The 27,046-nt window shown below is 39.9% G+C and overlaps 1 protein-coding gene across 1 annotated transcript; it reads left to right on the forward strand.

Moving 5' to 3' along the window:
- Positions 1-318: 318 nt before the first annotated feature.
- Positions 319-26,572, forward strand: RFLNA (refilin A). The gene is made up of 4 exons (XM_072144330.1): positions 319-560; positions 5,192-5,548; positions 22,760-22,869; positions 24,887-26,572. Exons 2-4 carry the CDS (start codon positions 5,330-5,332, stop codon positions 25,221-25,223), a joined length of 666 nt encoding a protein of 221 aa, XP_072000431.1. The 5' UTR covers positions 319-560; positions 5,192-5,329; the 3' UTR covers positions 25,224-26,572.
- Positions 26,573-27,046: the final 474 nt, after the last annotated feature.

The following is a 27,046-nucleotide window of genomic DNA, read 5'->3' on the forward strand; positions in this document are numbered from 1 at the left end:
GACATGTTGCCAATGAAAATATTCCTCACACTGGCGAAAACTCTAAGAAGAGCTAGAAATAATTAAGAAACATTCAAAGTATAAACCAAAACCTAAAAGAAAATGGAATCAAAACCTATAAATAAAAATTGAAAGTATTTTTGCAAAAACCGATAAAAAGAAACTGACTGAAATGTTGCCACTTTTCTCCTTCACCTCAGAGAACAAGGGCTGGATATGAACCGTGAAAAAGCATGGACTTTCCAGGGACATAACATTCCAGGCACAAGTGCAGTACACCCCAGAGGGCAATGCCACTTGTCAGCCATGATGTGGAGGCAGGCAGGATGCAGGCAGTGTGGGTACCCCCTGCCCGCCTCAGCTGGTGACAGGCGCCTCTGCACAGGCCACTTTGACATTTGCAGATCAGCTGTGCTGCCTCCACCTCTGTCCCTCCCTCAGCCCTGTAGTGGATGGGGCTGGATTCCCTCCAGATCTGAGAGCAGCAGCTCCAGGGAGCACTCGCTCTAGCAGCCTGGAAGGATCTCTACCGCCTGGATGCAGGGACAAGCCAGAGCCTAGTAAGTGCCCTGTACCCTCTCATCCAGTCTCTGCTTATTCTGTGCCACTCATATTTCCCGCTTTTCTGCATTGTGCTGCCTATGATGTTCTGTAGAGTGATATAGCAGAGCTGAGGGAGCTCTAACATAGCTGATACATTGATCCCTGCAGTCACAGAGATGGCAGATGGACTGTACAGACACAGTCAGCTCTGCTTGGTTAGTAAGTAAGGGGTCCTGCAGGACTATTGCAGTATGGACTTGTTGTGTTGGCAGGGAGAGAGTTAAATGGTTATTTTGTATATGTTGCTGATGCAGGCAGATAACAGGTTAAACGTATTATCACTGCCTTATATTGGTTCTCAGGTACAAGACATCTGCAGTACAGGACGACGCTTTGGGGACACGTCTATCCTGTGATCAGATGCTTTCCAGTCCCCTGTCCTTATACAGAGGTGACCATATACATGTCAGAGAGACAGATGTAGCCATCAACCTGACAGAGTCCTATGAGGTCTACTGACACCCGTCACCTCTGTAAAGGATTACTCCTATTAAAAATATATTAAACACAGATGTTCCCTTAATGTGTATGAACGCCTGAACTGTAGCGGTTCTGGGAGAGAATGAGTTAAGCAATGGCTGCAATGATATTCTTTTTCATATGGTTTGAATTGATGTACTGTAAAGGCAGTTTGTGTTAAAGAGTAGAATGGGGGCATTGATCCCGGGCTGGAATTCCCATTTGGTCTACCTATATTTACAGTACACTACTTCCCTAACATTGCACAAGCTCAGGTTACCAGTCCTAGAGATATTAGACCGCATTAACCTCTTACTGGCTTGGCACAGTAGCATCCCCTGGATCTCCTCTTGGTAAAGGCACCTGCATCACCAGACTCACCTATAACATATACCTTTAAAACAATTGAGTGGGAAAAGCCAGTTATTTGGGAATAGCAGAGTTCTTTTTAAATGAATATAGTGATTTTCCAGCTTTTGTTACTTGTAGACTTCCTAAAGATACAGACATGTGATACACTAAAAACAAAGGAGTCAATTTTTTTAGAACAGTGTATTGAAGAAAAAGTATCATCAAAATCTAGAATGATAAACCATGGACAATATGACTGTAGTAATCATCTTACATTTGTTATCCATGGTCTCCTCCTATCTAAAATCAGCTTTTAAAATTATGCTATTGAGCCTGAGGGCTTTCCTAGCCCCCCTATAATCTGACTTTACAGACTGTTACACTGTCTCACCCTCCCCCATGTTCCTTCAGCACTTATGCAGTGAGCCCTTCCTGCTGTAATATCACTGCAAATATGGCCACAATTCATGGACACTACTCAATCGTTACATGATATGTTAATATTCTTGATAAGTTCATAGAATCATGTATATATATATATATATGTATAGGTCTGTAGAATGTTTAGGTAAATTATATATCTTTTATGATTTACTGTAAGGTCCGAATAATCTGGACAATTGAATAATTCACTTTATTTTGGTATAAAGTACTTTACATATTGGCTTTAATTATTTGAAAATTTTTCTGCAAGATAAGTTAATTTCTAAAATGAGTGTGCACAATTTTTTTCTGTAGATCAGGCGTGCAGGCCCATTTTCATGAACCGCTTTACCTATTGAAATGAATGGTAGCTTCTGCGCCGACGTATATATATGACAGCTGGGCAAAGCTACATCAGGTCCAACCTGGTGTAGTTTTGCGTAAAAACCAACGGATGAAAAGTTCTCTGTTTTTTCAAAAGAATTCATGCCCACCCTCTCCAGCGGCCACTGCGCCCCTCTACGCCCCCTCCCCGCCCCCATGGCGCGGAGGTGGCATTTTTGATAGTTTAATTGCAAATTCTTGCCCTGCCAGTGATAAATCTCCTCATGGCACCCCACATCATCAATATTTTAGGGAGCCAATGTTTGAATGGAAGATTCATGTGCCCCAAAATTCCTGGGGGCTTCAGTTATAAACAACACTTTGGCACTTTTTATGAATCTCTTTAGTGTTTCCCAATTATCTACTATCTCATATTAAATTTGTGCTTTTATCTTTACACACATATTTAAGCTTCTTGATGCACTGGGGGTGGTTCTATTCAGAAAACATGGCACACACATTGTATATTCTCTTTTTCTTATTTTATTTTGGTGACTATTTCCCACATTACAGCCTTCATCATAGTATAAGGATAAAGAGACAATTTAAGTAACAGATGAAAAATTACTGCGTTTCGGTCATCCCGACTTTTGTCAAGTTAGATCTGGCTGAAAGTAGTGTAGCGATGGGTCTTGGTGAGGCTTTGGGGGTTGGTCCATGTCTGCCGGGGCTCCTGTTTTCATTCTGTGCTGCCCATCACCATCCAGCTTCCCATTGTAACACAATGGACCACATTTACTTACCTGTCCTGACGCAAACCCCGAAAGTGCATTGTCAGACCGGAATACACATCTGCCGTGATTCACTAAGATTGATCGCCCGGTATCCTGCATGTGTCGCTTCACCGCTCAGGCCTGCCAGAGTTTACCATCTTCTTCCTGGTGCATGTAAGTGCATTGTATTGCAACACAATTTGAAAGTTAAATCCCTCGCTCAGTCCAAATCAGTCAGATCGTCCAACGGCACGCCCCCCCTTATTTCTGTCGCATGAAAGCAGGCGCAGCCGCGCCACAATCCGATCACATGTGACACAATCCCCAGTTAAACTCCTGTCCCAGTGGCGCAAATCGTGAAAACGTCGAAAGTGCGCCCGCGGACCCTTAGTAAATAAGTCCCAATACCTTATATCTTCCTTAGGTATAGAAATAAAAGAAATGAGTGCACAGCAGGAATGACACAACTAATTTACATAAATTTTACATTTTCACTAGATTTTAATTGGGATTCAGGCACTGAAAGACTCACTTTCATTCATGGGTTTTACTCCACTACAAATATTTATCTAGTCTGTTAGATCAAGCATAACATTTAAATATGATTTTTGATTTGTGAATTTTTCTTTTACATTTGTTTTTTCCCCCTCTGTGTGTTTTTAATTTTAAAAGTCAACATTTTCAGTGTAACTTATTATTTTTGGTGCTAGGTGTTGTTTCCTGTGATTTTACATAGTGGCCCACAGCCTTAATGTATTTGGCGCACCGTAAGAAGAACAAATGAGCATCAGAAATGTGAAACCCCATTCATGAAGGGGTTTAGAAGTTTAGTATCTACAATGTTCAGTCTGTTATTTCAGTTCAAACTAAATCTCAAAATGTTAAAACTAAATTGACAGAAATGAATGGAATTGGGAAATAATGAATACCAACAGTAAGCAAAAGATTCTATCGACAATAATGGGGTCTATTGGGCTAATGTTGTAGGGTCCATTATTTCCTGGATGAAAAAAAGCCTTCTTGGTTTTTCAGATTTTTTAGCAGTTTCCATTGCAGATTACATTAAGAAGAACAAGATAGATGGAAAACTTGCCTACACAAACCAATCAGAATGCTGCCTTCCTTTGCCAAAAGCATCTGTGAGATAATAACAAAAATCTGATTAAGGCCGGTTGTAAACAAGTGAGTTTGGTTCAATAAACCTACTCCAAGAGATTTACAGATGTGAGAACAGAAATGCTGAACTGAACTTAGCATGTGAGTTCAGTTCAGTAGTTCTACATTCAAGAGATAAAGCCTGCACACAAGGAGAAAGTTTGTTGGACCAAATTTGCTTATGTACAAGTAACCAACCTATGGTAACTATGAGAATGGACTTTTCATTGGCAATAATTTTGTCCCAGAGTGTAAAAAACTACCATGTACTTTGTACAATAAATAATTAAAACACTTACCGCACTGATCACAAGAACAGCGTTCACAGAGTTAATTCATAGATAGTGCACAAGTGATCATCACTCCAATAGTCACTTTATTCACACTGGGAATCTGAAAACCTTGTTTCCTTGATCACTGTGAATATGGGTGTTATTAGTAGAAGAACAGTGCCTATGGGACTAGATGCTAGTTCTATAGCAGCAGACCAAGCCTGCAGACCACAACAACAAGAATACAATGATGTGTGTGACATAGAAGTGGAAACAAACCATAGTATAGAGTAAAGAGCATCTTCTGCATGGGTAGGGCTTGCTGTTGAGTAAAGATGTGCTGTAACTGCAGATGACTAGGACAATGTATGAATTGTTCGCTTCAATTTCAGGCCCTGTAGGGCTTCTGGCACTGGCACCAATACAGAAATTTTAAGATTTAAGAATCCAGAGCAATATAGATGGCATATTGTGATTGCATATTTGTTAGACAGATAAAGTAGATAACGTAGAGTCCTCCTTCGTGGCACCTTCACAACTGTCACATGGATCTAGGAGAAAAGAATTTAGAAAGGGAATTTCTATGGCTTTGAACTCTAGCTGTCTATTTCAGGGAATCTGTTTCATTCATGGTCAGAGCCAAATCATTTGGTGGCAGATTAGATAACCAAATAGTTTACAGAAGAGAAGTTTTACATACTACTCTTTGGGGGGGGGGGCATTGCTTTACAGAGGGACTATGGCTTCTATAGATCTGACAAATATATACTGTATAAACACTGGTGGCAATATAATATTTCAGTTTTTAATAATAATTTATTCTTAACCTAGGGCCAGATCTTAGGGTGGTCTGTATCTACACAGTGGGAAGATCCCTGAATTGTGTCTGATCTGTGAATCCAACGTGTGGAAGAAATAAACAGACATCGGATCAGGTTTTCCTGGGAGTAAAACGAGACTCTGCCCGACATGGTAGGACATCTGAATTTACAAGGTATGGAAGAAAGTTTAAAGGACAAGAACCGGGAAGGGTTATTGGATAGTCCGGATTCTGGCCTCCCACCAAGCCCCAGTCCTCCTTTCTATTCTATGTCTCCTGGCATTACTGAGAGCAGAGCTGAGGGCAGCATTACACCAACACAGTACCCTGGATATGCCTGTAAGAAGGATACCAAGGAGGGAAAAGTGGTATGTACCTTTTGCCTACTTTCATAGCTAAACTGCTTATTTGAGTGCACTTACATTCCTTTATTCCCCTTGTCTGAGGATGTGACTTGTGATAACTTGTTCATGTTCATTTTCACTTGTCTTCCATTGTGTTTACACCCTATTAGAGCATCTTAATGATCACAGGGTGGGGTTTAATGTGCGCCATAGAATGCACTTGAGGTTTTAGTGTAAAAAATAAGTGGTTTACTAATCCTTTGGTTTTTTCCCCCTGTCATAACTTCTCCCTGAAATGTACAAAAATAGTTATTTGGATGCTCCAGACCAGAACCTGTCTTCTGTTATGTCTGTGCACATTGTGCTGTTTCTTGTATTGATGAAGAACACATTTGTTCCTATTATTCATTTGTCTGGGACACAAGGATGAATGTGAAGAGCTTAGTGTTAATACTTTGTATACAGTGTAATTACAGAAGCAGGACACAAGTAATGCATATTTGCAGTCTGGCATGTTCAAGACCTGTAAAAAAGAGAACACCCACAGCCTTATATTATGTATGCCAAGATTAACTATATAATGTGCATGCCACCTTAATAATAATAATAAATAATAACTGATTCAATTAAAAAAGAGCTTCCTGGTGCTTTCTTAAGGTCATTCATCAACTTGGTGTCCATTTTCCATCCCCTGTAGAGCAGTTTGACCGTCCCCAGGGCTGAGAGCAACCTCCTCCTTTTTATGATAATCCATTGTTAAATTGTAAGACTAAGGACTACAACTGTGATAGAGACTTCATGAGACAGGACAGACTTGTCTGTCAAGAAGATTATCAACTACTATAGTCCAAGCAGAATTGTTGACGGGCACAAGAATACAGGCTCGGGATGAGTACAAGATACTTGATGCAAGGTCATTTGGAAAAGCGGAGTTCTTTCAGACATTACCTGGTTTCGTATTCCCCGTCTGCTCCATAGATACTATTATACTTTTTCTGTCTATGTATTTGATGGCAGGACTCCATCCATGATTACAACAGACAGCATAGATACAGTGGGTACAGAAAGTATTCAGATAACTTAAAATTTTTCACTATTTGTTTTCATTGTAGCCAATTAAGATCTCAAAGGTTTTTATTTTGCACATTAATGTGCACTCTGCACCCCATCTTGACAGAAAACTAAAATAGAAATGTGGGTATTTTTGCTAATTTATTAAACAACAAAAACTAAAATATCATATTGTCATAAGTATTCAGGCCCTTTACTTAGTATTGAGTCAAAGCTGCCTTTGAGCTAGTACAGCCATGAGTCTTCTTGGGAACATGTTTTCACACCTGGATTTGGGGATCCTCTGCCATTTTTTCTTGCAGATCCTCTCCAGTTCCCACAGGTTGGATGGTAAACGTTGATTTTCAAGTCTCTACAGAGATGTTGTGGCTGGGCCAGTCAAAAATGATGACAGAGATGTTCTGAAGCCACTGCTTTATTTTAGCTGTGTGGTTAGGGTCATTGTCTTGTTGGGAGGTGAACCTTTAGCCCAGTCTGAGGTCTAGAGTACTATGGAAAAGTTTTCATTTAGGATATCTCTGTACTTGCCCGCATTCATCTTTCCTTCAATTGCAACCAGTTGTCCTGTCCCTGCAGCTAAAAACACCCCAAAGCAGGATGCTGCCACCACCATGTATCACTGTTGGGATTGTATTTGGCAGGTGATGAGCAGTGCCTGGTTTTCTCCACACATACCGTTTGGAATTAACATCATCTCATCAAACCAGAGTATATTATTTCTCATAATCTGGGAGTCCTTAATTTTTTTTTTTCTCGCAAACTGCAGGCAGGCTTTTACATATGTCTTGCACTGAGGAGAGTCTTCCATAGACACACTCTGCCCCGATCAGTGGAGGGCTACAGTGATAGTTTACTTTGTGGAACTTTCTACCATCTCCCTACTGAACAACATGTCAACACCACTGAAGTCACCTGTATAGCTGCAGTGGTCATATGATGTATTGACATGTCCATTCAACCAACCATTCATTGGTGGGAAAAAGAAGCAGCAGCAGGCGATTGGTAAAGTGGGTATTATTTTTTTGTTTTGTAACACTGGCGACGGGTTCCACCCCTTGTCACGTTCCCCGTTGAAGACTTACCTTCAGCTGCTGTGCCCGGCCATGCTTCAGTTTCTTTAGAGCAGCGAAGTCCAGATCCCTGTATAGAGGCAAAAGGGTGAATACCGGAGAGGTCCAGGGATGACGACCTTACTGTGTGGCCCAAAGTCAGACCAGTTGGATAGCATAGTGGGTTCACAACCCGCTGCTTGTCACAATTTTATAGCATCATACCAACAGGCTTTGAAAGAAGCCACCACAAACACACTCAACCAGACAGAGAAAGCAAGCATTTTGATGTGACAAAAATATAAATAAGTTTTAATAAAATATAATAATTTATAAACTTCAAATGAGTTGACGAAATTGAATAAATATATATTCCTTTTTTTTAAAACAATATTGGATAATATCTGTCCTTTTTTGGGCTAAACAGTCCTTGGGCTTTAAATGTATATCTATCTCTTACTGGGTTAACTAGAATAAAGCAGCGGAGGTGTTTTTATTCCTTTCAGAATGTACAAATAAATTGGTTAATGAAGTCCATTAGAAGACCCTCTGTGGCCTCCATTAAAGGCCTGGTTACTGGTAATTTCTTACAGATATCCCTTATGTCTGAGATAAAAAGGAGATGGTTATTTAATACAAGGCACATGGGACATGATTGTGCCTGGGATGTATCTGTGTAGCATACTCCTGTGTTGGCAGTAGAGTACTCTTATGGACAGCTAGACAAGTTAGTTGATCTGTGGTATCCAGTATGATATACAATATTATCTGATATGCTCTCATTGACAGCTGAATTAGAAAAAGACTGTACAGGTATGGCTTGCTCAGAAGGGTTTCTAGGAGAAACAAAACACAGATTAGATCAAATTTTCATGTTTCAGTTTCTCTGCAACACACCACAATGTATCTGGAACAATGGAATTGATTTATCAATGGCACAAAGTAAGACAGCGCACAGTTATATTAGACAGTTTTATGCCTCTACATGCCCCTGATGCATTTAGAGGCACTTTTACCCCTTGAAAATATCTCAAGCATCTCAAATCTCTGTCTGAGCTGAGCTGCAGCTTCTTCATGTCACTGCCGTAGCTCCCGGCCCGATAGAGGGATAATGTGACCGGAGCTCAGGTACTCAGGACAGATTCCAGTCACATGACCCAAAGCAGAGGAGACAGGCGGGAGGCAGCCTGCAGTCTGAGGAAAGAGGCATCGGCACTCGGCAACATTGAGCTGCTTCCTGCTCTGTGTATGAATGTAGTGTGTGTCAGTGCGTTTGCTTGCACAGTACAATGGTTTGTGTTAAAATACCCCCCCCCCCTCCTTCTCTGTATAATGCCCCTACTCACACCCGGACTGCCCCCACACTGTATAATGCCCATCCCCCCGCACTGTATAATTCCCCTACTAAATGTATAACCCCCCCACACTGTATAATGCCCCCCTGCACTGTATAACCCCCATCCGGTTCAGGTTCAAGTGTTCCCCGCGTGACCTGGACTTATTGCCCAATTGGCTGCCAATCTGGCAAATTAACCTTCCTAGCTACATCCCATGGCTGGGATTGGCCAGGAGGATACCCCTGGCCAGTCAAAGCCATGGCTAATTGCTAGGGGTGTTGTTTGGCAGCCATTCCAGCAATATGTCTGGGTAGCGTGGGGAGCGGGAAGTTCGGGTCTGTTCATCTCTAGTTAGAATCTATTTTGTGTTGTCCATCTAAGACAATACTGGTCAAAAACCAGGAGTGGATCCTACAGATAGAAAGTAGCATGGAAAGATTTCTTTATTTTGGACTCCTAGTCTTGGTTTGTTGTAAAATGTAGAAACAATGCACCGAATGTGTGTTCAATAGTATGATGTCCTACATGATGACCTCCTGTGAGGGGATGATGGTGTATATCTTTTTCATTGGCTTTCTATAAGCAGTGTCACTGGAAATAGTAAAGAAACAGGAAGCATGAGGTGAAAATATGAAAAGAATGCAATCATGATGGCACGACATGTGATATATTAAATCTACTCTGATGACATTTCCATCACTTGTCTTGCCTGCTGCTGGTTATATCCTGTAGCTTTATCACATTTGTGGAAAGGTCTGTTGTAGTTCAGTGTAATAAAACTGCTTTAAAGTCAATATATTATTTAAAAGATCCTCATCACATTACATCTAAGATATCTAGATGTTACCAACACACAGTTTATGTCCTACATGCATGAAGTGTAATGAAGGATTGTAAACCAAGCGCACTGACATACTGGTGTGTGCCCCCTCTGGCAGTATCGGATCTTCTATAAGCTTTCTATACCCTTGTATTTAAGAAAACAAAAAGGCTTTAAAAATTATGCAAATGAGCCTGAGGGGCTCCAGCCTTCATTAACACCTATGAGCCCCTTGCATAGTTGTAAAAGCCTTTTTTTTAAAAAACCAAAAGAAGAGTTAAAAAAGATTAAAAAAAAGTGCAGATCCTGCCATAGGGGCACACACCTGATAAAAATGTCAGCCATCTTTTGTTCTACATTAGGTTTTCTGTGGGATCAGACAAGATGAGCTAATGTTTGGTATACATTCACATTTATAAGGTTTTGACACTATGGCCATTTTACTGGTTTACCAGATTTAACCAATTAAGGTAGTACTGGATGGTAGATACTTGCACATTGTGGATGTAAAATAACCTACATCCTTATATTAGCCCATGTTTCCTTCTTTAAGAACATCAACTTTTACATTATGCACGTGATCCCTTCTTTGTGGCCCGTTTGACATCAGCATGTGAGATCCTCTCACAGCACCGTTGTCAATAGAAAATGACTACCTGGGCCGCAAATATGGGCAGGAATAGGACATGCTCTATAATTTGCAGCACGGGAAGTCAACTCTCCGACGGCGGAGCATGCAATGGCCGTGGGTATGAGCCAATAGAAAGTAATGGTGCACACGGCCACATTATACTTAAAGAATTGATTGTTTGATCACTGTCAATAGTGTTAAAATCTCTAAAATTAGAGACTGCTGGAAAACAGGAAAGATTCATCTGGAATGTTTATAAAATGTTATTAAAAAATTTATGTGGGGTTGATTTTTAGGGCTGGTAGACTCCATTCGATCTCAGTGGAAGAGTAGAAAGTGCATGCTGACACAATCTTCACAAATTGTTCACACAGTGAATACTCAAACATTATTACTACAAGAGTTGTGAGAGCCTTCCATAAAAGCTGGCGAGTATTTGACAGCTGTAAGCTAAATCTTATCTTAATGGGATGAGATGTTCCACTCCACTCTCAATGTCAATGCTAAAAGGCCAGACACCATAGAAAACTGCCCACTTCGATGTGAACATTTACCAGCTGCATGTAAAAGGCAAAATTGTGTTCCTCTTAAATTAAAAAAAAAGTATGGCCTAACCATTAATGATTCAAAAATAACATTATAAGCAATAGAGCAGCCAAAAAAATCCTTTTGTAAAATGTTGAAGTTCAGGTTGGTTAGAATTGCTTGGCTATGCTAAGCAGAGGATTTAGAAGGCTAGTTTATTTATTTATTTTTTTACTGCAATGCAAGTTTATGGCAACATATATGTCAACATACTGAGTATTTTTTGATATTTTTGAATCAAAATCTTGGAAAATTTTAAATGGCCAGAATGATATAAAACTATAAAAGTCATATCTACCAGTTGCCTACTGGCTTTAAATTTCAGACCCTAAATAAAATTCTTAAATTTATTTAGACCTAATAACTATCCTACCCCCTTACATTCATTCAGAGCACAGCCTAAACCCACAGAAGTCAATTAACCCCCAAACAGATAAGATCCAATCAGACCCTAAACTCCTGAATTCATCCAGCATTAGACCAGACAGTACCAATGCCGGAATCCAACATGATATTTCCATCTACGCTTTGTGAAAGACTCCTAGCTCATATTTAAAATTTCCAAAATCACCTTTGGATTAACTTGTCAATGAGCAAAATGTATCACTCTACCAAGGTTGATGTTATACGCCAGCAAAGTCTGAGTCTACAGTGTTAAATGCACCAAGTGATTGTGATGGATTGATAAATGCCTGTGTACACCCCAGGGCAGATTCTGCTGGACGGCTTATGTCTCCATCTGCTGGCTGCTTCTATTTTCCAGACTTAAAACATTGGCATTATGGCCTGGCAATAAACAGAAGCCAAGGCAGCAGAGAAAAGCAAATGATTATTTTCTTTATGTAGCTTTAATCCACAGCGAATACTCCTGTGTAAAGTCAGGAGGAAAACTATAAGCTCAGAATTCCACATATGAAGGATCCTCTTTCCGTGTCAATCTCTTTCTTTAAAGGAGATAGTTAAGTTATGACAGGTGCCTCTGCGCTAGACCTCACGGAGCCAAGTCTTGTTTACAGCCTAACTTTAAAACTGCAACCTGATATGAAGTGATGTCTGTGTTTGAGCTATTTATATATTTCTATTCATGATGATATATGCCATTGTAGTGGTCGTAGTGGTATTTCTTGTAATCGGTCTTACCAATATACAAGTATATACATCACATTTCAAACGAGAGAAATGTACTATATTCAGAACTTGTGGTTCCATGTCATTTATAAAGTTTTCATAATTGCATGATGGCTTTAATGGTAATAAATGAAAATATTGTATATGCTAAAAATAAGTCCTTGGACTCCTCATAGCTAATGATTTATTGTAAAATATTCATCCAGGCATTTTTCTATCAACTTATCCTATGTTACAATTGCAAAATCCCATAACTATGGATAAAAAACTAAATAATTGCACCCGTGTTTTCCCTTTTTATGTAAACGATAATGCTGCGGTCTGTGTTATTTATTTTCTCAAATAAAAAAGGATATTGAAAAGAACTATTGAGGGGATTTATCAAGGCTTGTACTGGCGTACAAGAAGTAAAAAAGTTGCAATTCCTAAATTTACTGCAAGAATTGCGATCTTCCCCCCATGCCACCTCCACGCCAATTGGGGGTGGATGGATGTAGAATGGAACATGCTGGGAAATAGCTATAGTCTGCAACAGTTCACCTGATATACTAAGATGCCAGAGCCTTTTTGTATATCCAGTGCAATTTTAGAGATGGGGATAACATAAAGCTCTGGCCCACTATGCATAAATTCCTCCCATTTGTTTTCCATCTGTATCTGTTAATAGAGAAAAAACTATAATCTCCTTCGATAGTTCATAACATCGGAAAGGAAATATCAGCATGAACATAGCATAAAGCAGCAGCACAAATGTCTGTGATATCCTACACCATATGCAGGTTTTTCCCATATATAAATATATTTCTGACATTGGCAGGACAGAGCCCTAGACCTATTCAGATATAAAGTGAGTATACCATACTTCTTTCTGGTTAAAAGGTGAAATGTACAAACATCCATGTACCTGAAAACATGGGGTGCACCAAGCAGATTGGGAAGTCAATATAGAGAAGCGAAGTTTGACTCCAGATGAAGAACCATAAAAAAAGACAATGGATAAATCACAAAACAAAGGAGAACTGCTTTGCTTTTATATGTATATGTTATTTGTAGCTTTTTTTAACTGCTAATTTATTGTAATGAATTCCGATTTTACTTCCTTCCCAAAAAGGAGGTTATATGCTAATGGAGAAAGGTATATACATATCTGAGAAAGATTTAGCAGATTAGACCTGAGGAAGTATACAATACAATGGATTGCATTGTTTATCAAGTAAATTGGATTGATACAACAATCACAGTACACTATTACACGCTGTTCTTAAGCTGGTATGAAGACATGTATCATATTCCTCAATGTGATAAATTGGCAAAATAAGACAACATCCCACACTTTGTGAAGAATAACATTTTAAGAGGCAAAGAATCCTGCTCTATAAACAGGAAACAAACCAGGGGATATCAGGGTTAGCGAGGCTTCCATTAAGGAGTGCAACACCAATGCCAATTTGCTCCAGAATGTAAGTGACATGCATGAATAGCCCCACACTGTCTACAGAAAATTAACACAGATCCCTTAAAATAAGCATGATACCAAAAAATAACAACAATAACAACCCCGAGATACAGAGTTGTAATACTGTGCTTATCCGGATCATGTTGATGTTTATGTGATAAACCTAGCTCCTTCAAAACAAGCATTCGTTTTTATGGATCTTCATCTGGAGTCATACATATGGATCTCTCGAAGTGAACCGCAGGATTATCCCTTACAGAACAGACACAGCAGTGACTATCCACACGTGAATATCAAAGTTGTGCCTTCAGACACAATGCCAAAAAGTGAGCAACCTGCCTTCTCTATTACATATAGGATCACTACTCACCAGGAGATGATCTGCACTAGACAGTTTTATCACCCCTCCCCTTTTTTCTTTTCTTCTTGCCATAGGAAGTCACTGGTAATATAGGTGTTATGTTTCATGCACACGACTGCTTTGGCTGTGAGTTAACCCACTGGTTTCCTTTGGTTTGATCTAAAGGGGTAAACTGTAAGCCATGGGCTTTATATTTTTACCTTCCCTTTGCCCAGTTAAATCGCTAAAGCCCTTCCTATAGTGGATCCAACCCATGTTTAGCCATTCATTAAAATAATTGTCAAGCGATCATGTATTTCCCCTAGAGCAGTCACTGCAGAGAAATCTATGGTTCTCTATATCTTGGGGTTTGAAAGGCTTGGGGTGATCCACTAGAGAATGTAATACAGTAGAATCTACAATTAATTGTTCTGAATGTCCAAATGGAAAGCAGTCCCTCACTGCCTACAAGAGGTCTGTCATCATTGGAAGAACTTATGTTGTACAATAAGCTCCCACTGGTTTTTACTCTATTGCATGACCTTTCCTGATATCAGGTTTACTCTTTGTGCTATCTTTTATGTGCACATATTTGAGTAATACGGGCAAAGGTTGGTAGTGGACACCCACATATTTTCCCAGCAGATGTTTAGTAAGAATATTATTTATTCATTGCTAAATCTTTTCGTTCCTGTTTTTGACCACCACCATAAAATTGGGGTATGGTTTTGGCTAAGTACATATCTGTAATTTATAGATGGTCAGAACCCTCTTTTCTCAGATAATCAGCTGCACACTCTGTCAGTTCTCTATCACCTTTTTCTCATTGGTCTCAGTGTAATGGCTGGCTATTTTGGCTCTTCCAGCATGAAAGTTCTGCTAGTTTGATAGAAAACTGGGAGAATGAAGTTTGTTGTACGGGCATCTGTTGACCAATGTGAAATAACCAATGTTAATTATAATTTTATCACTTACCGGTATTTAAAAAATCATCAATAAATAATAATTTTTCTTCTATGGACCAATTCACTTTCAATTTCTAATTCACCATGTTTCCTAAATGGTGGATAATTGATATATTGAATGTCAAGGCCTTTGTCTATATTTGATTATTGTAAACATACTTACCTATACAAAAGGGGCTATCAACCTATAGTACACATTTATTAGATGAAAAATATATTCATTTGATATTAGAAGCATTATTTTCTAATCCAACACAAACGTCATTGTTCAAACATTGCTCACTTAGCAATGTTTGCATAAATAGGCTGTTCGAAGCTGTAACACACAGAATATTCCAAGGTAAATAAGGAAAGCAGCCCCGCTTTTAGTGGCACTATTGACATCTTGTTCCAGCAGAATGATACGTTTTATTATTGGTATCAAACGACAATGATTGTTTCTATTGGAACAGCCATCTCTATATTGCCAAAAGCCTTTTACTTAACCCTTGCCTCTACTGTTGTAGCTCACAAAATGTGTTGAACTTAATTACATTTAGTACAGTGGAATACACACCAGGCCTTACAGATGTGCTTTTTAAGCTCTCTCTAATATTTCATGCTTACAGTTAACTTGAGTTACAGCAAATAAGTGACAGACGAATCAAGTTTATTTAAATATTGGCCTATATTCTGCTGACAACAGTGAGAGGTAACCATGCATACATATTATAGCATTGTATCAAAGTTTACTTTTTTTCTGTTTTTGTGATAGAAGTAATTAAATCTGCTTATTAGGGCATAATCATAGTGTACATATTAAAGGGAAGCTGTCATCAGAAATTCACCTAATAAACCACTACCACTAGTATGCTGCACTTGAACACCTCTAGGTCATGTTTCTTTCAAATCAACTTTGAAGAGAGACATAAGCCAGATGTATAAAGTCAGGGAGTCAGAGAGTTAAACATTGAAATCAAGCACTCCATGCCATTCAACACCTCTTCCCAAGTAGTTGATGTCACTGGTGCTCCCGCGATCCCTGTCTCGGATCGCGCATCTGTGCTCCCCCGTGTGCCCCCGCTGCAGCCCGGTCTCCTCACTTACCTCTCCCGGCTCCTGCTCTTCCCCGGACTGCCGTGCACGCGTCCCCGCCTCCTAGGGCATGCACGTGGCTCCTGCCGAAGGTTTAAAGGGCCAGCGCACCGCTAATTGGTGCACTGGCTGAACACCTCACCTTTAAGAATCCTGCCTCTTCCTGTGTCCCCTGCCGGATCTTTGTGCCTCATTGCCTTAGAGAAAGCGAGTATTCCTACTTTCCTGTGTATTCCTGCGTTCCTGTGTGTACCCACTCCTGAGTCCTGTGTTGCCGTGTTACCTAAGTTCCTCCGTGTTGCTGTGTTCCGTGTGCCTGTGTTCCCGTTCCCACCTGCCTGGACCTCCTGTTGCTGACCCCGTACTTGGACTTGACGTTGCATCTCTGACACTGTGCCTGGACCTGACTACGAGATTGTCATCCTCTAAGGTACCTCAACTTCGGCTGCCACCGGGGGCTAGTCACACCTGGGGACGACCTAGTGGTATTCTGCCGCAGCAAGTCCAACCCGCTTTGCGGCAGGCTCTGGTGAATACCAGGTGCCGCTAGGCTCCGGTCCCGGGTGTTGGCTAGTTCCATCTCCCGCTGTGGTCCAGAGGATCCACTGATCCTAACAGTTGACATAATTCACCGGACTTCAGTACATATGATCTGGACACAGGACCATCAAGTACAGTAAAGGTGGCATTCTTGACTTCAGTGTTAGACTCTACGCCTCCTGCCATCACCGACAAAGGCTTTTGTACAAAATACAAAAGTGTGTCATTTCCTTCTATAACTTAATTTCTGCACATTTCTGGATTGATTTTTTTGCCATTGTGGATTAGATTTGTTACCGATATCTGGCGAAAATTTCTTACCAATTTTCTCTGATAATCTCAGATACCAAAGTAAGTAATAGCTGAAGGCACGTGTTGCTCCCTGAAAGACATGACAATTGTATAACTACTTAGACACCAATTGGCAAAATTTCTGTCCAGTTAAAAAATGATTTTGTATTGATACGGCCACCGCTAGCACTGATTATACCGGAGGTACATGGGTCCAACATGGCATTTCCCACACGGTGCCATTTGCATCTATGTTACAGTAGTCCAAAGAGCAATCTGTTGGAAATGTATATACGCTAAAGGGCTGTATAGACAAAAACTTTAATTGTATTATAAACAGCATTTGTGTGAGATGAATTATGGTGAGTACATATAGTGCTTGGTTACTTATATGCAGGACAGCAGAAGGTATGGAGCCTTGCTAAAAACGCTTGTTGGAAATAAAAATTGGAAATAGAACTTTCACAGGAAGAGAAAACCATCTAATTGTAACTACTGTGTAAAGGCAGCTCTCTGTAGTCGGGGTTTGTATTTCTCCAAAATTAATAATATATATACTGTATATATATATATACATATATATAGGTTCACGCACAATTTATTTCTTTGTCCTGGTTTATACACAGCGACAACAAAGAGACTTTTTGTGTGTTCTCTTGTAACAAGAGAAAGGCCAACAGGCATAAACGTAAAATCTTTTGAGGTGTATTGCTGATTTCAGGAGAAATGTGACACTGTGCAAGAGCTTCAGTTCCATTCTGGTTGGAAAGTGAATTTTTTGTGCCAAGACTTTTGCTTTCTTGGCTGTCACCAGCAGTCTCATTGCCCGCTATAAAGAAGTCTGGCAGCTCCATAAACCATGCTGATTTTAAATTGAGAATAACAGTATGCAAATATGCACTGAGGGTTTTCATGCAGAGTTTTTTTTGGCTGAATGTATTTCTTGCCTTCGACTTTCACATATAAAATGCTATATTCTATGATGCAGTATAATGTGTACAGATGAGCAATCCGTATGGTGCTGAAACAGGCTACACATAGTCTAAAGTGATTTGTATATTTGAGTAAAGCAAAACCAATGACCTGATCCTTTTGTGGCCTGATAGAAGAAACAATACCTGATTCTTGGTGGCTCAATGGTTGAAAATTGATTCTGGTTTGTCTGTGGTTAAGACAGGTGAAGAGAGGTGTTACATCTGGACCCATGAGATGTCTCTTCTCTATATGAATATCAGAATTATAACAGTACATTATTGCTGGGGGCCTTGTATAGAATTTGTATAGAAAAAAGGGCCCTTATATCTCATGACCAAGTTTTTAAAAATATTTGGTGGTATATGTTCCAAAATCTGGCAAACCAATTTTGGTGAGGTCACCTACTACACTATACATGGCAGGTAACCCACTACACAAATTATGACCCTTCTGCACTTATGTGACAGATATGTTCAAAGGAAGCAGTTTAATGGTCACAGTTGTGATGACTGAGACTATTTCTATGCTTCTATTGGTTACTAATATAAGGTTACACGCTGTGACAGTTACTATTCATTGAAATCAAGAGACTGGGAACAGGAAGAGAAAGCAGTTCTCTCTCTGTATATATATTTAATAATTTTTTACATATGGGTTATGTTTGCTCTTCAGCTTTTGGCTTAATTTATCACACTTAAGACCTTATATTTCTATCAATTACCACCTCAAACTGTGGCAAGATGTTTTTGTAGAAAACCTAGGAATACAAATAATAATTCTGGTGGCATTTCCTTCTTCAGAAGCCAAGTCAACATAAAACACTGCTTTCATTTGTAAGGATGTTTTGCAAGATAGGCTGGAGGCCATTTATATGACGAGGTCTACAAACGGGAAATGCTAAAACATGTTTGCCTGGTTCTAATTTCTGAACTGCAGATGTGGGAAGTGCCCAGGCTTTAGGCTTTTTTCCATCCGCAAAGAACAAGAAGATTAGAGCTTGTTCATTATAATAGCTCTTATAGCATCACTATACATCCATTTTCAAAGCCAGAAGTTACTATCAAATAGGATAAGCATTATGCCCACATCAAGTAAATCAGAAGAGTTGATATCCATTAGTCCCTTACCACCACAATGTTGGAGAAAATGTTTCATATCTGGGTGTGTACCTTAAATACAATTTTACTTTAGGCTTTCCTCCTTTCAGTTTCTGAAACCAGTGCATGTAAACATCTGTAGATACCACAAACTAATAGCACCACATTTTAAATACTAAAGCCAAGCCTTCTAGGGGGCACATGGCTACCCCTACCACCCACTAAATGTTATACAGAGAAGGGCCCATGAAATCCACTTTCATCTGTTCCTGCTCTTAATACACATGTACATAAGAGCCATTTCTGGATCTTTGAAGGCCCCCCAAAGGTCCTGAAACTTCAGATTGAAAGCTGACAGAAAAGACACACATACACTGTAATCACTTCTCACTGTATCCAACTGGTACTGAATATGTACTGTATATATAATGCATTATAGAGGTATCTTCTATACATAGAAATGAGCTGCATCCAAACTGCATTATCCTATAGATATACTTCAATACACATACAGTATATATTATTTCTGAAAGAAATGGAAGCAAACATGACTGTTGGGGTAGTCTTTAAGATAAAGACTTCCCCTTTTTTACCACATAAAGTAGTAAGTAAGTGGTTGAAAAACACAGGTAAATAAGTATTCTTGAGAGCAGTAAGCAACAAAGACTTGGCTGCTTGAGTGTATTTTTTATGATTTTGGCTTGAGGATACTAAGATATTACTCAAGCTGTCACAGAATATATGAAGGTAGTCTGGAATTTATGCTTACAGTTATTTGGAATAGCGTCTGTCATTAAACTAAGCTGCTACTGCTTGTCTTGTAACTGGGAAGTGTTAGCTCACTGAAAATGTTCTGGTTTACATCTAGAAGAACCAGCATTACTAGGTGTGAAATTTTGATCATCTAGGTCACTGGCACTAACTGTAACCCTACAAATACTGCCAGCCTCATTAAATGGATTTCTTGAGCATTCATGGACTTTTGGCTCCTAATCATATATGTAGCTGAAGCGTTAGTGGAGCGGCAACAAACACTCTAAACTTTAGGAGGGCAAATTTTCAGGGTGGACCTATAGGCATAAACTGGGACAATGTTCTTAAAGACAAAAGTACCTAAAAAAATATGATTTTTTCATAAATATTCTTTAAAAGGCCTGTGATAAGCACATACTATATGGGAAAATCATAAGAGAAACAAGAAAAAGGTGAATCTACTGAATGTCGCCTTCTTGACTGTCTTTACCCAGGAAAATCCCCTAGTTTAAGGCTACATTCACACGATGTATGCCCACCATACCATAGTACGTCAGCCATACATTGGCGCTGCGGAGAGGAGCAGGGGATGAGCGCAGTATTCCTCTCCATAGGAATACACAACGCACGGCACCCTATTCCATAAAAAGATAAGACATGTCCTATCTTTCTACGGGCTACGGAGCGGTACCGTATCGTTCCCGTAAGTCGCTGTGAGGACATAAAAGTGAATGGAGGACGTATATATACGCCATATATATGTCGGCTGTATATTCATGTCCCATACGTTTGTGTGAATGGTGCCTAACACAGGAAGAAGTACCGCGCCCCCTTACAACCACTAAGACAAATCAATGGGGCCAGATGGCATACACCCCCGGTAAGACTACAGCTGAAAAAGACTTGGGGATTTTGGTGGTAAACTAAATTTTAGTGACCAGAGCCAGGCAGCTGTTGCCAAAGCAAATAAAATTATGGGATGTATCAAGAGAGGAATAGATTCTCATGATATGGATGCAGTTTTGCCCTTTTACAAATCACGGGTTAGATGACACATGGAATATTGTGTACAGTTTTGGGAACCAGTGTATAAAAAGGACCTTGTAGAACTGGAACAGGTGCAGAGGAGAGCAACCAATATTATTAGGGGAATGGGGGACTAAAATACAATGACAGATTACAAAAATTGGGATTATTCAGTTTAGAAAAAAGACGGCTGAGGGGAGACCTCATTACAATGTACAAATACCTGAACGGACAGTACAAGGATCTCTCCAAAGATCTTTTCATACCAAGGCCTGTGACCAGGACAAGGGGGCATCCTCTACGCCTAGAGGAGAGGCGATTTTACCATCAACATAGACAAAGGTTCTTTACTGTAAGAGCAGTGAGACTATGGAACTCTCTGCCGCAGGAGGTTGTTATGGCCGACTCTATGTACATGTTCAAGAGAGGCCTGGATGCCTTTCTGGAGAGCAAAAATATCACGGGTTAGGGGGATAAAACATTTATTTAATTCTTAAAGGTTGGACTAGATGGACTTGCGTCTTTTTCAGCCTCATATACTATACTATGAAGAGGCCCCTATGTACTGTAAAGAGACTCCCATTGTTTACCAAGGGCAGCTCAATACTTTTGGTAGTGGCTGTTCCAAGTACAGCAGCTCTCTGTCTATCACTTCCCGCCGGTTCTATTGTAAGGCATCTTTTTACTTCTTGATCCATAAAGTTATGTTGAAACTAAAAGAATTTATATCAAACCTAAGAGGACTATCTTAAGAATAAAACACATAGGGGCAGATTTATCAAGCAGTCTGAAAGTCAGAATATTTCCAATTGCCCATGGCAACCAATCACAGCTCCCCTTTAAAATATTCATGAGCACTGGTGAAATGAAAGCTGAGCTGTGATTGGTTGCCATGGGCAACTGGAAATATTCTGACTTTCAGACTGCTTGATAAATCTGCCCCATATGCTCATATCCCTTGGTGCTCCCCTTGTCCCACTGCACTGTCCGTCAGTAGCATACCACTGACTACAGAGGCAGGCGTTACTGTCTGACCACAGCCAGGCTCCTGCTCCAGCATCACTTTCAATGTGCATTGTCGGGGTGGGAGTGCCGGTCTTTTTTTCCGGTCTCTCCTTTTTTAATGTTCTTATAACCCCCCCCCCCAGACCGGAAATCCATTTTTTTAAATGATAAAGTGAGTACCTTTTTAGTCAGCTGGGCTTCTATGGACACTTTCACAAATCTTATATTCAGGACCTGTCTTAACAACAGGCTTGTAATCCTGAAAACCCCCTTTAAGTCTGTGAACTATGATCAAACTATAGAAAGATATGAAAGCAGTCACTAGACTCTACATACATACTTATGCAAACTGTTATAAGGAAAGTGATTGAGGAATAGTATCATCTAAGGCTACATGCACATGACCATGTGCTCACTGAGGCTGGAACCTGGACATAGCACACGGCTGGGTGTAGGAGGTCCACTCCATAGACAGCCCAGTGGCTAGGTCACCAGGTACCATAGACCTCTTTGATGGATGTGATCTTGCTGCAAATTGTGTGGCCAGATCACAGCCCCCATTCTGGCCGTGTGAATGTAGCCTTAATCTTATTAACGTCTAGGAGCCTCGCCTGAATCTGAATAGTGGTCCAGAAACTCTCTTGTCCACTCCATTCTCCATATACTTCAGGGGGGAGGTGACTATGCATGCAGTACGTGCAATCATCTCTTTTTATTTCTAGAAAGACCTGAGGTAAAAGCAGGGGTATGGAAGGTAGAATAAGAAAACGTAATTTAAAAAACAGCATAGATGTGCCACAATTGCCATGTTACCAGGCTACAATTAAACATGGGTTTTGCAGCCTTAAATGTGAGGAAGGAAAAGCTGAAGGTACTTGTACAATGAACAGTATCAGCACATGTTCTATGGGTCATCATGTAATTGTGTGTATTGTTTTATACTAGACTGGAATGGGTTTACCCATGGATTTAAAACCTTGGCGTCCCAGCGAGATATTTTGTTTCCCTACTCCTAGTAATACATCTACAGAAAATACTTATATATACTTTATGGAAGAATTCAGTAGAATATATCATTTTTCCCCTCTGCAGATACCATACCTACTGCTTAACAACTCTCCTCCAGAGGCACGACCAAGGATGCACCCAGTTGTGTTTGGGGAAAGTATAGAAGTTAATCCAGAGCCAGTCCAGGAAATCAGGTAATTTTTAATTACTTTTTGGCTTTTATAAAATGTCATCCTAAGTTCCCTGTGAAAAATTTAAGCTTATCATGTCCTTGTTTATAAGAATAAAAAGGCTTTTAAAATTATGCAAATTAGGCTAAGGGGCTCCAGGCTCCACTTAAACCTATGAATCAGGCTGATTTTCAAAATTTGAAAATCCTTTTTCTGTAAAAACCAGAGAATAAGAAGCTAAAAGAAAAGCAGACCCTGGTAGAGGGGCACACACCAGTATGTCAATGTGCTTGGTTTACAATCCTTCAACCTAGTAGTAGATGTCCTTTAACTTCATGATCCAACCTTAAAGGGGGTATTCCCACGAAGACAAGTTTCTCAGGATAACAAAATAACACATTCTCTAATTCACTGTTAATAATCAAAATACAGCATTTCACAGATATAAGTCCAACCAGTCTCTATCAGTCCTGGTGTACACAATTTCAGTTGCCATCTTGTATTTCTGTGTAACAGCCATGGAGTTGAGATTCTCTCTCTGCTCCTTGCACTCTATTCCTGCCCACCTGCAGTCCAGGACGGATCTCTCACTGACACATACACCAATTTCCTTATGTGATACACAGACAATGAGTTCCTGCCGGCAGCAGCATAAGAACTACAAGCTACAGACAGATAAGTTCTTTATCTGGGGAGGGACAGCAGGAAGGCACAGAAGATCTAGTGTGCTGTGGAATAGCAAAGATGTAGGCTAGCTGACTGTGTCATTGTGTGCAATAGGCATGTCATGGATCTCATCATCTCTGATCTGTCTGATCTCTCTTTCTATGTGTCAGATACTAGTACAATGTTCAGAAGCCAGATGAAAGTGTATATTATCCAGTACCCAGATGATCTAACCACATTTTTAGCTAACAGAACTAGATGAATCATAATATGTCTGCTTAGAGAGTCACTGCCCACACCCTGGGATTTTGCGTGGGTGGTGAGTGATAGGAGCTAAAACAGCAATAAAACTGAAGTAAAATGATCTTTATTGTGTAAACATCACTAGGGGATTGAAATTTGAGAATTGTCTTTCATGGAAAAAACCCAGTTAAAGAATATCTACCACCAGGATGAAGGTTGGTAAACCAAGAACACTGACATACTGGCTTCTTATGCACTTGTTTTTAAGAAAAATGGGCTTTAAAAATGATGTAAATGATCCTGAGGGTCCTATTTGCGTAATTTTGAAAGCCCTTTTTTTTTTGTAAAGACCAGGGCATAAGACGCCAAAAGAAGAGCAGATCCTGCCGAGGGAGCAAACACTTGTATGTCAATGTGCTTGGTTTACAATCCTTCATCCTGGTGGTAGTTGTCCTTTAAGCTTTTCCAGCATATATTCCTGTGATAGGTCATATGTATCATAATGTAGAAAATATCAGCAGCACTCCAGGATGAAGTATTATATTAAAGTCTTCCTTTATTCATCAGAGGTATTTGTATAAAGATACATTTTTATTAAACATCGCACCGTACCTCTGATGAATAAAGGAAGACTTTTGATTTAATTCTTCATCCTGCATTACTGCTGATATTTTCTAGTTTATCTACAATTGGATTCTGACAACTTTGATCCACATCTACGTGCACCCCTTATCTATATGTGAGTTACCACTAATTTATTGGCTGACCGGATGCTATTCCACACATGAGGTTGCGTAGATCATATGTATCAGACAGCAGCGCTTTGCTTGCACTTCCACACATTGAAGGCAGCCACAATCAGCTGATTGAGGGAGGTACATATCCATATTTTTAACATATCTAGCATATGATTACCCTGAACAAGAGAATCCATCTGGATGCTTCATTAGTTATGAACAGCGACACCATGGAAAACATATATTGAGCCTCTAGGAGCCTAGAACATTGTATATCCATGTGTGACCATACAGTTTACATCAATTACGATTCAGACTTAACATTTTGAAGATGTCATTGTCAGTCGATTATATTTATATAACTAAATTAACTTTGTTCAAACTTCTATTTTCAGGTGCAATTCGGAAGTGAAATATGATTCGGAGAAGCATTTTCGAGACCATGTTTTTTATGCACCAATTCCTACCGTAACTTCTTTCAGTGAAACTATTATCTCCGCACCAAACTGCACGTGGCGGAATTACAAATCTCAGCTAGTTTTTGAGCCACGAAACAAGCCACTGAGATTTCAAAGCACAACTATAATCTACCCAAAACATGCCAAGAACATTTACAGAACAACACTCAACTACAACTGCGGGGGGCCAAAAAAATGGTTTGCCTCCAGTGTACATCTGGAACTGTGTGAGGAAACAAGCCCTTGTATGATATACACAGATGATCTTCAGTAGAGGCTTTATCGCCACCTCAAGAACCTGAATCTTAATGCGGACATGGAAGAGACAGTTCTGGATTTAAAATTCATAGAATTTATCTACTTTAAGTGCAACTGAAGAGTTGGATGCTGGAACTTGGTTAAACAGTATCCTTCATATTGATAATTCTTCTTGTATATTTCAATCTTTTCATGTGCTATTATGTGTAAAATCATAAAGATTTTGATTATAATTAGAAGATTTTTTAAATGGAGTAAACTCCAAGGTTTATTGATAAGACTTTGATGGATTCTCACGTTTTTAAGATACTGGTGTATATACCCTTTGGTATACCCAGGGGTGAAACTAAGGAAATAATCCCACAACTAACAAAAACACAAAGTTCTGTTGTTTTAGGGTGAGAAGATATGGATGTGTACAAGAGAAGCAGGTCGGGTGATCAGCTCTAATAGAGATGGATCTGTGCAATGCGTGGCTTGGCTATTTATCAGCTACCAAAAACTAAAAAGTTGGAAAGTTTTAAGAAGTTTTTCAGTTAAGTAGAAAAAAGAAGGGTTTGGAATTTGGCAAGGAATGAAATGACAACACCAGTTATAATTTCCTCTACCACTAATTGATGAACTAGTATGTTGTGAAATACTTTAGATAAAATGGTGATGAAGATCTGTGTCTGAGGCAATAACTGCAGTCAGAGGCGTAACTTAAAACTACTGGGCGCAAACGTAAAATCCATACCAGACCCATTAATCCTAATTCATTGTTTTAGTACTATTGTCTTAAGGTGCCTTGTGGGTCCCCTGAGACGCACTCACGTTACGCCTCTGCCTAATTTGTGGCTGAACTGAGCTTTGGTTACCCTTAACACAAGGTGTAATATATCAGTGACCTTTACACTAAGGGTGCCTTTACACACACATAGCCAGGCGTGCCTACGGTGGCGCGCCGGAGAGGATGAGTGCTGCCCCCCTCCCCTCTCCATAGGAAACAGCGCTACACTGCTGTACATACTATGAGAGATAGAGCATGCTCTATCTTTTCCCATGTACAGTGCCACATGTGCAAGGCACGTACCGGATTACCATAGCTATACGTCCCCATGATGGTCATGTGAATGGGGCCTAAAACCGTACAGGTGTATAGTAAGTTTGCTTATTATGATCTAAATAGATGTAATTCCCTATTGAAATTTGACATGTAAAATGTAAGCAATAGTAATTGGTTTATCATCATGGAATTTTTGGGTTCAGTCAAACATACTGAACATATATGCAGGTGTTTCCAGTGATTATACAGTGGTAATGTAAAATCATAAAACTTGCACCATTTCTGTGTGTGCAGCATCTGGTTTTGGCTCACAAATAACTTATGACTAGAGATGAGCGAGCACTAAAATGCTTTGGTGCTCGTTACTCGAACCGAACATTTCCCGATGCTCGAGTGCTCGTTTCGAGTAACGAGCCCCATTGAAATCAATGGGAGACCCGAGCATTTTTCAGTAAAATTACAAACTGACCGAGCACAGTGAAATAACACAGTGCAGAACAGATTGCAGATGTTCGGGAACATCTGCGATCTGTTCCGGAGACACGCGTGCAGAACGGTGTTCTCCACAATAGTATTTGAAGAACAATATGTGTAGAGAACAACTTGCAGATGTTTGGAAACATCTGCAAGTTGTTCTTCACACATATTGTTCTTCAAATACTATTGCGGAGAACACCGTTCTGCACGCGTGTCTCCGGGACATCTGCGATCTGCTCCGGAGACACCCGTGCAGAGCGGTGTTCTCCGCAATAGTATTTGAAGAACAATATGTGTAGAGAACAACTTGCAGATGT

The sequence above is a fragment of the Engystomops pustulosus genome, chromosome 1 (assembly GCF_040894005.1).
Source record: "Engystomops pustulosus chromosome 1, aEngPut4.maternal, whole genome shotgun sequence".
Taxonomy (NCBI): Eukaryota; Metazoa; Chordata; class Amphibia; order Anura; family Leptodactylidae; genus Engystomops; species Engystomops pustulosus.

What these genes read in the sequence shown, in the direction of transcription:
- RFLNA (XM_072144330.1), top strand. Translation starts at nt 5,330, where the DNA reads ATGGTAGGACATCTGAATTTACAAGGTATGGAAGAAAGTTTAAAGGAC. An exon ending in ATACCAAGGAGGGAAAAGTG is followed by an intron (nt 5,549 to 22,759) that starts GTATGTACCTTT and finishes TCCCCTCTGCAG; the next exon opens with ATACCATACCTACTGCTTAA. An exon ending in GAGCCAGTCCAGGAAATCAG is followed by an intron (nt 22,870 to 24,886) that starts GTAATTTTTAAT and finishes TTCTATTTTCAG; the next exon opens with GTGCAATTCGGAAGTGAAAT.